The sequence below is a fragment of the Phasianus colchicus genome, chromosome 1, assembly GCF_987193195.1.
Source record: "Phasianus colchicus chromosome 1, bPhaCol1.hap1.1, whole genome shotgun sequence".
NCBI lineage: Eukaryota > Metazoa > Chordata > Aves > Galliformes > Phasianidae > Phasianus > Phasianus colchicus.
This window is the reverse complement of record NC_143436.1, coordinates 180,189,661-180,202,297: the sequence shown is the minus strand read 5'-3', so window position 1 is coordinate 180,202,297 and position 12,637 is coordinate 180,189,661. Positions and strand designations below refer to the sequence as shown.

Genomic DNA, 12,637 nt, shown 5'->3' with positions numbered 1-12,637 from the left:
CTTTCTTGTTGGCCTGCTTTCAGAGGAGTCTGTTCAGGGAGGCATACAGCATTTTTCTCACTCATCCTACTTTTAGAGCTCCATGTATGAGTGGGGCATGTCTGTTATAGCTCTCAGTCACTTATAATACAGAGCCAAACTTAGCCAGTCCATGTTTTATTTTCTCTGCCTAGTAGCACTTCCTGTACATCAATAAAATATTTCTTTGGATTAGAGGGCACAGAAGAAGACATCTGTTTCTTCTCCTTACTTCTAGTTCATAGAATATGATAGTTTGGAATTAAGAGTGAACTACCAGTGGGACAGCCTTACAAAGCTGAGAGACCTGAAGAGAAAGGCTGGCTGATGAATGTGGTTTTTGTTACGTGTGCAGCACACAGTGGAAGATCAAAGTTTGAAATTAACTTTGGTGGGAAGAGGGGAGAAGAGGATTTGTGTATTTCAGATTAATATTATTGATGGTTATTTGTTTGGTTTAATGCATTAAATAGGTGCAGCTTTGTGGACAGCTGAACTATTCAGATGATTTGGATCTTTAGTGGTATTATTAACTGTTCTTGAAATTTCAAGTGAGAAGGCTTCTGGGCAAGCTTTTGGTAGAGTTTTAATAATTTTAGTTAGAAGATATTTGTTTGGCATGTGAACAACTCTACACCCACAAAACTGACTTGAAATGGAAGCATTAAAAGGAAGAATGAATGTTTCAAGCTGTAAAGGGTTCTTGTTTGGCGATACATGTTTATATACATACACTCTAGAGGATTTTTTTTGTTTTTCAGAGATATAACAACAATGAAAGGTACCATCGTTGCTCAAGTTGATTCAAGTGAGTCTTTCCAGGAGTTCTGCAGTACATCGTGTTTATCCTTCTATGAAGATAAACAGAATCCTTCAAAAGGAGCTTTGAATAAATCAAGATGCACTATCTGTGGTAAACTAACCGAGGTCTGATTGGTTTTGTTTGATTCTACTCTTATCCTTAGTAATGACAATAGTTCTAATAGTATCAGTTTACAAATGAGAGAACTGAAAATTATGAGGTGCAAAATATGATTCAGTGTTTTCATATGCAATGAGACAGGCTTAATATTTGTGAAGAGAGAATGAAGAGAGAGAATAGTTCAGATTAAAATTACTCTTGTTGACTTTGTTGAACTTCTAAGAAAAATGAAGTGGTTGCTTTCAACATTTTATGAGTCATTGAGCCTTGCAGTTTAAGAAGTCAGGATATACAGATGATTTTTTTTATCCCATATTTTGAAATATTTTGCATATACTTTGGAGTAAATACCATATACTTAGTTTTAAATTCTTAATAATGTTTTGTGGTTTTTTTGATGCCATTACTGGACCCACTGTAGTTCAGATTATTACTATACACAACTTTTAATGCATATATCTCTCTACAGAAATATTTTATAAAATAGTAATTCTTCTAGATATCCAATTATTACATTCTTCTCTGATCTTTGCTTGTAGGCAACAAGAACAAATGTGTCTAAGTTTTTTCTATAACTTCAGAAAGAAAATAAATGTCTATTTCTGTATTATATGATCTGTTCTTAAATTATTCTTTGAGCTAGTAAAATCTGTTTTTAGTTATTGTGCTTGAATGTGAGATTTCTGGCTTTTCTGAGGCAACTTTGTGCTTGTGTGTTGATGGAGTACTTTTATTTTTTGTTTTTTAGATTCGTCATGAAGTTAGCTTTAAAAATATGACTCATAAGCTGTGCAGTGACCACTGCTTCAATAGATACAGGATGGCAAACGGTTTAATAATGAATTGCTGTGAGCATTGTGGGGAGTATTTGCCCAGTAAAGGAGCTGGAAACAATACTCTCACTATTGATGGTCAGCAGAAAAGATTCTGCTGTCAGAACTGCGTTGGTGAATACAAGCAGGTAATTATTTCTTAACCTATAAATTTAAGCGAAACATTAATACTCATTAAATGTATGCTGTTATTTGTAACACAGTTTTTTAATCTTCAAGTCTTAAGTAACAAAAATTTCTAGAAATGAAATGAGTGCAAGAATAGGGACAAACTAACCCAAGTAGGTCTTTTACTATTGGCTTTCTTTTGATGTTACTATAATACCAGTACCTATTTGTTATAAATCATATATCACTGCAATTAACCCTTCTCTTAATTTCTTTCTTTCTAATGGGTGTATCATTTAGGAGTGTATTAATAACAAGCCTGTCATGCAAGCTTATTAGTCCCCAAGCAGTGTTCTTTTCTGGATAGAAAAGCTGGCTTGTATGCAGTTGAAACTTTGAAAAATACACAGGGCATGTAGTTTGGATGCTGTGAGAATAGTCTAACACGTTGACTGTATACCTATACTGTGTCTAATCTCCTTCACTGTACAGCATAAGATTTTGAAATTGATAGTTGCTTTCATTGTTCTGTGTGCTAAATTTTCTGTTTTCATTTTTACTTGGTTTGGGTTTTATTTATTCTTATGCTTAAAAATAATTCCAAATCAAGAAATCTGATGGTGAGTAGTGATGCACTTTACATTTTACAGAGCCAACTTAGCTCTGAACCAGTGCTAATACTGGTTGGAAGGTTTAAATGATGATCACAATATTTGAAATATTAAATACTTTGGGGGATTATGTGCAATTTGGAGATCTTGTTATCTCTTTTTCTCAGTGTATACTGCTTTGAGTTTCTAGTAATAGTGCTGTGAAATCTGAAATTACTGTTTTACTAGGAATTAATTTCTTTACCTGATTTTAAGCTTACACTTGACTATGTGAGTGGCCCCAGTGCTGCACGTTGCTTTGAGGTTCGTTCTTAATCTCCTTCTGTTTTTAAGAAACCAGTGACCCAAGAGAAACAAGAAACCAGCACTGGATGTTTATAAGTTCTGTAGTGTTGCATCATGTATGTTTGTATTTTGTATTAGGACATTCAGTTTTGCTACTTTTGGGGTTGTCTGTTCTTATGTATATGGAATGTGCAAACAGCAATACTGGAAACATGCGTATGTAAATAGCGTAACTGAAAACATAACATGAGCATTGTTCTTTTGTCACAGCTAATCCAAAAGGGACAGGATAGGTTTCCAAGATACTAAAAACATAGGCATGCCCAGAAGCCATGGGAAGACTTGAAGAAACGTTGAATACTGTCTCTCGAAGAAACAAAAAGGCATGAGATTAACTTTGAACTTGAGACATTCCCACACAACCAGTATAACATGCACTGCATATGGAATTAAGAAATGAACGTGGAATTTTGAGAGGTTGAATGATAAATCTGTACTTCCATTACAGACTGTACTCTGTTCAGATGTTTTTTTTTTTACATTGTGTTTAGATGTGTATTTGAGATTGGGAAGGATGTGGGTAGCAAGTTGCATATTGTAGTTTGATTTGGGGAGGAGGAACAGTTTGCAGAGCATTGGCATCTTCATAACTAGTGGTGGATATTGCACATTATTGTGCAGATCCTTAAGAGAAGCTTTTAAAATTCAGAAACACGCATTGTTTTGGTGCATTCAGTTCTGACAGGAGGCTTTATTCAAACAAGTTCTTAATATTTTTTTCTTGGTGCTGGGAAACTGTAACAGGCTGTGCAAAGCTTAACTCTAGTGCTTATGTACATCTTGTTTGGACTGGTGATTAAATGTAATTAATCACTGGTAGATTTCAAATGCTCACGGAGCGTGAGATTTGGGGGTGTTTTTAAGGAAACTAATTTTGAATTAGGAGCTTTTTTATTATGTTGTTGTAGGTGCCAAAGTTGCTCAGGGTGCAGCAGTTAGTATTTCAAAGTATCTAGTTGTCTAGCGAGGTTCATTTAAGCTTCCATTTTCATTAAGGGTTTTGAACTGAATGTATTCAAGGAATTCTGTTTTTGAAAAGGAATTTAGATTTTGGAAAATGTCACTGACAACTCATTGGGCCATGATGGGTAACTGATAGGTTTCTTTATGCAGTAGTAACTAATAGTAATTTTCTTGGAAATTTTTGATTCAGATCTGGCTGTTAAGGAAGGAGAGAATAATGGGAGAGTTGCTGTTACATACTGAAATAAACACTGGAGTCAATAATGTAGGAAAAGTTGATGTCATTTGATTTCAGCGTTGTGCTATACAACTTGTTACTGTGTGTCACATAAGTTTCAGCAAATGTTTTCTTACGTTACTGTAAAATAAATAGGTTTTGCTGGTACGAGCTTTGTGTTAAGCAGTTTATATTGTAAATGTCATAAGACTATCACTATGCTTTACTTTTGTAGCAGCAATAAACGAAAACTGGTTTTTACTACTTGTACCTATCTATATACCTCATCCCTATTTTTTGAATAAATATTACACTGATTTGAACAATCAACTTTTATCAACTTAACATGGGCAGTTTTTCTTCTTTTCTAAAATGTGCATAATAAAAATTGCTGTGGCTGTTGGAATGGCCACTGAGCACAAGTGATTGTTTATGAAGAGTTTCTTTTCTCTGCTTTAGACTGCATTGGTGGGAAGCAGGGAAATAAGAATATTTCCTGCCATGGGGATTAGGTCTTTCTCTGAAGTGCCTAAATCATGTTTAAAAGCCATGGATGCCTGTGGCTTCATATGTACTATTGCAGAATCTGCTTCAAAATTGTGAGACACGTGATCTTGAATACTATGTGCTGTTTTCTGCTCTCTTGATAGGAGACGGCTCTTTTCTTGCCTACAACTGATGAAATTGCAGAGCTGAAGTTTCTTTCACTATGGAAAATATTATGCTCTCAAGGGGGAAAAAACCCATAAAAATTTAGATAGTCATAGGCTAACTACTGATCACTGACTATATGCAAGAACAAGATAGTTTCCTGATAGTAAAGTAGCAGTTCATGGAAACAGCTAAGTGCAAGTCAAGCTGTTTAATTAAAAATAAAAAAAAAAAGAGAGAAAATGATATTAAAACCCTTCCTCCTTAAAGACACAGTCACTATGACAGTTTAGGTAAACTGATGTCAAAAGAAAATCCTTATTGGAAGCAGATTTATTTATTTATTTATTATTTTGTAAACCTAAAAACAACAACTACTACTTAATTGTATTGAGCTGAGGTTCTGGCTCTTCACATCTAGGGAGACAAGCACTTAAAGATGCAAAAAGAAAACTAAAAATAACCTGGAGATAAATGAGATTAGTATCTGGCAAGGAGGTGACTATATTGCCTACAAAACTGTGCAAATGCTGACATACTTTGATGTCTTTGAGTAGGTGTCCCATCATTATAACAAGAAATTATCCATTTTAAAAATCAGTATATGTGCAACAAATTGAAACAGAACTCAAATATGCTTGCAATGAAGACATTAACCAAAGCAGTTACATACACTGTTTCAGTGGTTCTGCTCCAGATAATATTGTAAATACTCTGTACCAAGAAAAATAATCACCTTTGTTTTCAAGGTAGTTTCAATCTTGTTTGTGCCCTGGTTTGTTGGAGCAGGTATGGATCTGACAACCTTGTTCTAAGGAACAAGTGAATTCCATGACTTGGCTTGTGCAACCAGCAACACCTTCTGAATTCCAGCTGCATTCTTTAACTGCTTTGCTTACTGGCCTAATCAGTCCAGTGCTCTTGATTCTGGCGTGAAAGGCATTTGATGCTTTGCTAATGTTTCTTTACTTTTTTCTTTCTTTATTGCTTACTTTTCTTCTTGTTTCTGTAACTAAAATTCTTGTTAAAATATCATTGGACTTTGTTGCTTTGAGTGCTTCTTAAAAGTAGTGGTCTTCATGTGCTGTCACAAAAAATAGCTTTGCAGTATCTTTTAACTAGTGAAAATTTTCCTTCAGCACTGAATGCAAGTATATTGGGTTGTCTTGCTTGTTTAGATGAAGGCTTTTTGAATGGGCTTCAAGACTAGCCAAGCTGTGCCATTCCTTCAAGCTATCTATTCGCTTACAGAAAAGCAATGGGAAAAGCCCAACCCTGACAGCTGTGTTTTCTTACTTTGTCTCCATTCTTTGCCTAACAATTTGTTCTGTGAAAATCTCCTTAAAACTTGTTCCATCTGCTTTATGTGTACAGAGACTTAAGAACCTTCGGTGTATGCTATTACATACATACCTGTTCTGCAATGCAGCGTTATTATTAAAGTTCATATTTACTCTCACAGAAGGTACTGATATTTACTAATTTAAAATTTATTCAATGCTTTGCTAAAATGTCTTGTTGCATAGTATTATAGTCAAGTGTTTAGGGTTTTTAACTTGATTCATGCATCATCTGTGATTTTTCCATCTTTCTTAGGTATTAAGACTGATCTGTACTTCTGTTTTTGGGGGGATTTGGTTGGGTGGTTTTTTGTTTTGGTGGATTTTTTTTTTTTTGGTGATACAAATAGTTACATGATTTGCTTCCTGCAGTTGTCGCTGCTCTTTAACCTCTTGTTATAAATGGCTGTTTCAGTAAGTACAGCTGGTAAAACTAGTAGCTGTAGCTGTGAGAGTTGAGCAGCCCCTAGAAAAACTGATTTCTCAGGTTCTTCTTTTTTTTTTTTTTTTTTTTAAATTATTTCTGGTCTTTTCAAAGAGACAGTGTTGTGGTTTCAGCCATTTCAATCAAACTGATTTAATGGTAGACCCTCTTTCTCAGGTTGCAAATTACTTCTGTTTGACTGCATAGAATCCTAGAATGGCGTGGGTTGGAAGAAACAAGGATCATCAACTTCTACCCCCCTGCCACAGGCAGGGTTGCCAACTGCTTGATCAAGTACTAGAATAGATTGCTCAGGGCCCCATCCAACCTGGCCTTAAACACCTCCAGGGGCAGGGCATCCTCAGCTTCTCTGGGCAGCCTGTTCCAGCACATTACCACCCCCTCAGTGGAAAAACTTTTCCCAATGTCTGAACTTCAAGTAATACTTAGTCTAGTATTAAGTAACCTGTTTTATTTATCACTCAGCTTAAATAATCTCAAATCTGTTACTGTGTATGCCTCTACAAATGGAAATAACTGGATGTTTTCTACCTTATCTCCCATAGTTTAAATAGCCGTTTCTTGACAAATAAAGACTAATGTCATTTCCACTTCCTTCCTGCTCAGATTTTGTTTTTCTTGTGGATTTTTTGTTGTTTAGTTTCTTGAGGCCACTTGATTTTTACACCTCCAATTTCTTGTGTCTCTGATACAAATCAAGTTGCTCTGGAAGATATCCTATTCTAATACCCTTTATTTTACCATTTCAAATGTCTGTCTTCAAATGCGAAGTCTGTTGCTCTTCAATTAAAAACCAAAACAAAAAAAACCACACTACATAGATATATTAGTAAGTGCTCAGGATATTTCCCCCCTCTCCCATGTATTGTAAATAAAGTGAAGTAGGAAAATCAGAAGTACGTTTTTTGAAGTACTTACAACAGAATTTTGAGATGTGTTCTGCATGGAAGCACAAGAAATTATTATGGAGAAGAAGCAAGGAGATGATGTGTCTAGGTATTGATGTTAGAATGGGAATAGCCTCATCAGTGTACTGCAGCACCTGGGATCATTGAAGAAGGTTGAGAAAAGGCAAACCACAGATCTGAAACAGGAGAAGTTTCCACTCAGTAACTTTTTGAGGTGAGGGAAGAAGGGATATTCAGCTCTGATTTCCCTAAAGTGGAGAGTGGAAATGAAATTGACAGAAAGAGAGGGAAGCACGAGCAGTGAGTGATGCCAGAGAAAAGTTACTGCACGTGCTGTTTACTTGGTTGTTCATCTTGTTCAGATGAAACACAAATTGCTTGGTGTTCAGGGGCCACAGAAGCAAGTACTTCAACCTTTGCTGTTCAGGCTTGTGTGAATGCTTTTGAGGTGCTAGTAATCTTAAAGTCTTCAGCTGGAGCAAGGAAGAGTTTACAGTTGTTCTTGTTAGATAGCTTGAGTGTGGTATTACAAAGACTGAATATATAATATAGTTCCTTGTTTCTTTGCTGTTACAGATTCTGCTGACATCAGGTTCTTTTCTTAGATGTGTGTGCTGCTTCTGGATCCATCTGGACCATCCTTTCAAATAAACCTGAAGAAGTTTAGCTGCTGCATCCTCGGTTGCCTTACTAATGCATCTCTGTTACCCTAGAATTCCATGTAGTGAATATCTATACTGTTCTACTTAAATAATTTTTCTCTTCTCCATCCTTTACCATTCTGTTTGAACACAAGTTGACTCTGTTTCTGCACCAGAATATTTTCTAGAAGCTTTCCCTATTTTTAATCTTATTTCTAATGCTTAACTGTTACTTCATAAGGCTACAGTATGTACAGATCTTTCTTATGTGGGCCATATGAGATCAATTGTAGAGCACTTCCTCTGTCTCTAAACAAATCTTTGTACTGCTGTTTAACACTGTAGCAATCAACTGGTCTTCTAGTGTTCTCAGTCTCCTGGCCCTCACGTGGGAGTGATTATGGCAAGAACAGTCTATTACACTGCAGCTTTCCTTCATCTTTCTGAAGGAATGTAAAGGAGATAATACTGCTCTTAATGGAGAATAATAGCTTGTAGCACAGGTGCCTAGATCTTAGGCACTTATATCCTTTATTGAGATGCTCTTGCACCTAAAAAGGTCAATAAAGGAGACTTCAGTTAGTTTTAGTTGTAAACAGAAGTGAGGCTTACTTTTAAAGTGCTGTGAGATTGTAATGTTATTCTGATACTTATTCTTGGGCTTGATGTTTCCTTAAGTGGGATGTATGTGAGAAGAGCTCAAAACCTGAGCCTCTCAGTATGATATTAAGGAAGACTACTTCTGAAAGGATTATTGCTAATAATGGCAGGAACATAAATTACACACCTCCCAAATTAATTTTGTTTCCAGAAATTTGCATTTCTTGCAGCAGTACCTTTATTTCTGGAGTATATCCAGTTATTCTCTTTTTTATCTCGATAGACTTTTGTAGCTGCCAATTTGAGTGGAATGCTGTCCTAGCTGATAGAATGAAGATTTTAATTGTATGCTGAACTAATGAATCCTAGGAATTGCAAACTGTGTGAAATGTTTTTTTCATATTTTTTTCCTAAAATTACTAACCATGAGATACACATCATGAAGTAGACCTGATTTCTATAATGTAGAATAGATCTAGAAGTCTAATAAGTCTGATGTTTGCAAACATGTGATGAAAGAATGAAAATAAGAATGTTTATTTCAGTATTTAACCTTCATGCTTTGTGAGTGGCCAAAAACTAAGAGATCGAAATAGGTGGATGAGTGAGAGAGAGGTATACTCAGACATCAGTTTTCCCCTCAGGATATCATTGCCATTTTCTAGAAATTTTGCCTATTAGCTTATCTTTTTCTGCTTAACAGTCTAGTAGATACTATTTTCTTTACTAACCTGGTAAGTGTTGTTACTTAAATTTTCTTAAGCACGTTTAAGGATGGTAATTTTACATTTTTCATTCATTTCACAGGTTACTGTGAAAACTCATAGGCATAGCATGGAGCTGGAGCTTTTTGAATTTGCAGGAAGTTGTAAAGGGAAGGCGAGTGCTTAGTTCTCTATCGTGATGATTGGTGCTGAATTCATTTCATCTTCAAGCTTTGAAACTGAGACCAATTTGAAATGCATACATTTTACCCATTACTGTTTTTTACCACTGTTGAGGTATTATGGAGAGAATGAGGTGAAGTCAGTCTCTCTTCTAGAATGGAAGATGACTGCCAAGAAAGCAGCTTTGGAGAAAAAAAAAAATAGGGTATTGTGATGGACAGACTGAACAGAAGTTAGTAGTGTGCCCTTACGGTAAAGTCTTTCAACTGCGTCCTAGGCAATACCTGGGCAGCCTGGTCTAGTGGTTGGCAGCCCTGCACGTAGCAGGGGGGGTTGAAACTAGGTGATTGTTGTGGTCCTTTTCAACCCAGGCCATTCTATGATTCAATACCACAAAATCACAGAATGGCTGAAATTGGAATGTATCTCTGGAGAACTGTGTCCATCCCCGTGTTCAATGCTGGCCACTTAAAGGCAGGTTGCAAAAACCAAAGCCATTGTTTTGAGTATCTCAGAGAATGGAAACTTCACAGCCTCTGTAGACAACTTGTTACTGTATTAGCAAGAGGGTGGTGAACAAGTCAGGGGAACTTATTTTTCCCACCTTATCTGCAGTTCAGAGGCTGATTCTGGAGCAAGGTATCCAGTTTTGGATTTTCCATAATGAAAAATATTGGCATATTAAAGTAGGTCCAATGGAAAGCTACCAAGGTGTTTTCAAATGCCAGGGAGGACAGGCTTTGAGATATGAGTTCAGGTTTGAAAAGGCTAAAGGGAGGTGAGGGTGATTACGTAGAAGGTGGGATTGGGCTGTTACAGAAGTGCACAGTGGAAGGATGAAAGATGACAGACTATTTTAAAACAAAGGGACGTCTGATTAGATACAAAGAAAAGTGGTGGTTTTTTGTTTGTCATTTGTTTTTAATCTGTGAGGTTGATGAAATACTTCAGAGAGGTTTGGGTTTTTTCGAAGAGATTTTGGAATGCCTGTCCTTGGAGATGATTAACTTGTCTGAACAAGACCTGAGCAATTGGCTCTGGACTTGCATTGAACAGGGCATTGCACTCGATCTCTGGAGGTCCTTTCCTGTCTATGTGATTCTGTTCTTCTGAAGTAAGGAATAAAGCAGTGATGTTTATAATGAAATCAGGAAGTTTTGTGTTCTGTTTCTTTCCCTCCTTACTCAGTCAATAATGAAGATTTCATTATTTCTTGTTCTCTTACTGTCTCTTCTAATAGAGTTTTTTTTTGTCTCATGACCATGAAATATTAACAACGCTGATACAACTTCGTTTTTCTTAGTTTTCTTTCTTTTCTAAACTCCCTTTTCCTTGTAAATGGCAGAAATTATTTAAGTTCAATTAGAAAAATATTCCATAGTAAGAGAATGAGAACGGGTGTACTGGTTCATGTCAGGAATTGTGAAACCTGCAGGACATGGAAGTGGGCATTCAGGGAAGAGTGAGAACAGGACAGGTTGCTGATGATATTTTCTCTTGAACTTCTGACTTTCAAGTAGAAAGGATCCTATTTCCTCTTTTTAGTGAATCTTTTGAGTGCTTGTAGGACTCCCAGTAAATACACTCACGGTGTTAACATCTGTGACACTCTTCAGTAAGAAGTGATGACCTTGTTACGTGAAGAGCCATCCCCTTTTATTTGTCTTCAGCATCCTTCTGTTGAATTTCAAGTGAATTCTTATCTTAAAAAAGACAAAAGTTGATCTGTAATGCCCTTCTATATACTACTCTTCGTACTGTAGAGCTGTCATTATCATTTGTCTTGCTTCTGGACCAGAAACATGCCTCAGGGATCTTCTTCCATCCTGTGTGCTTATGTGATTCTTCTTAGCTTTAGTGAATTGTCTGCTTATTGCAGCTTTGAGAATACTTTTAGAGAAAGGGTTCTCAAATTTTACTCCTAGAGGATGAAATTACTGCTGCAGATTATCAGAGGTGAAAGGCAACCTACTGTGATGAATGTGGAGTACAAATGTAATGGTACCTGAGAACCATGAGAAGTAAATAGGAAACCTTTGTGTAGGACTATTAAAATATATTTTCAGTGCAGCTATATAATGCTGATCAATTAACAGCTTCAGATGCACTTGAATCTCTTTAACAGCACTGATCTACTTGTTTTTTTGAATAATTTTAATATTCAAACTTATAAGTTTGGGGAATGCTGTCAATAGTAATAAAAATACACGAATTTCAGCTTAAACGAGATGATGGCAAGTCTTTGGAAGCAGCTGCCTCCAAAGTAAGTATAGTAAGCACTGAGCAGCTTACTATAATTTCTTCTTTAAAGTATTTTTGTCTTGACATCTTTTATAAGCTGTTTGATTTTTATTTCAGACTAAGAACTTGTGAAAGTTCCACTTAACTCTGTGTTGTTTTCTGGTTATATTCCTGAATGCTGTTTGTTACGCTGTATCATCATATTTCCACCAGGACTTCTAGATCTGTATTTTGTGTTGTTGTAGAAATACTATACATGCACGTAGGTTTCTGATGGTCATTTTTCATTGAACTTTTTCAAAGAAGTGAATGAAAGAATGTAAATTATGATCACCTGTATTCTCACTGACATAACTTGAAGTATTCTTAATTTCCAGCTTTGTCTCTTCAGCATGCTAGAGAAGATAAGCATGTATTGGCAGAGTAGCTTCAATTCATAGGTCCATGGCTGCATTTTGATCTTGGTATTTTTCCAGTATTGTGGCTGGTGAGGAGGATTATCAGGTACTGGGTATATTTTTAAAGACAAAAAATAAAAGCACGATGTGAAGGCAGAATACTGGAACTGTGTAAAATACTCTCCCATAGGTAGAAGCTTGATATCTGGACACTGACTCCTTTTAGGAGGAAATCCACAGTAAAGGTTTCATTTTAGTGGCATGTGCAAATGTTGAAGTTGCTGTAGTATCTTGGAATTCTGTTGTTCTCTGCAAGGTGCTACACCCGCTCTGTGGAAGAAGTGTCAGTAGAGCATTTTCTAATACCAGTAAGCTGTCTGTCTATTAGTCTGATATGACTCATCGTAGTTTAAATTAGGAGTTCTCTGACCAAGGAAGGTGTTTAGATATTTCTTTATGGTGCATGGGATGCATACTTCAATGATAGGTACATAGTGCAAGTGGCAGGT

General features: G+C 36.2%; 1 protein-coding gene across 24 annotated transcripts in view; it reads left to right on the top strand.

Moving 5' to 3' along the window:
• ZMYM2 (zinc finger MYM-type containing 2) overlaps positions 1-12,637 on the top strand; it is a 103,938-nt gene that overhangs the window by 35,894 nt on the left and 55,407 nt on the right. For all 24 annotated transcript variants that reach the window (XR_016463381.1, XR_016463383.1, XR_016463384.1 and 21 more), the window contains 2 exons: positions 780-945; positions 1,689-1,901. Coding sequence is in view for 17 of the 24 variants with exons in the window: in XM_090133858.1 (XP_089989984.1) it covers positions 780-945; positions 1,689-1,901 (379 nt within the window). In the remaining 7 variants the exon portion in view is untranslated. The remainder of the gene's footprint in view (positions 1-779; positions 946-1,688; positions 1,902-12,637) is intronic.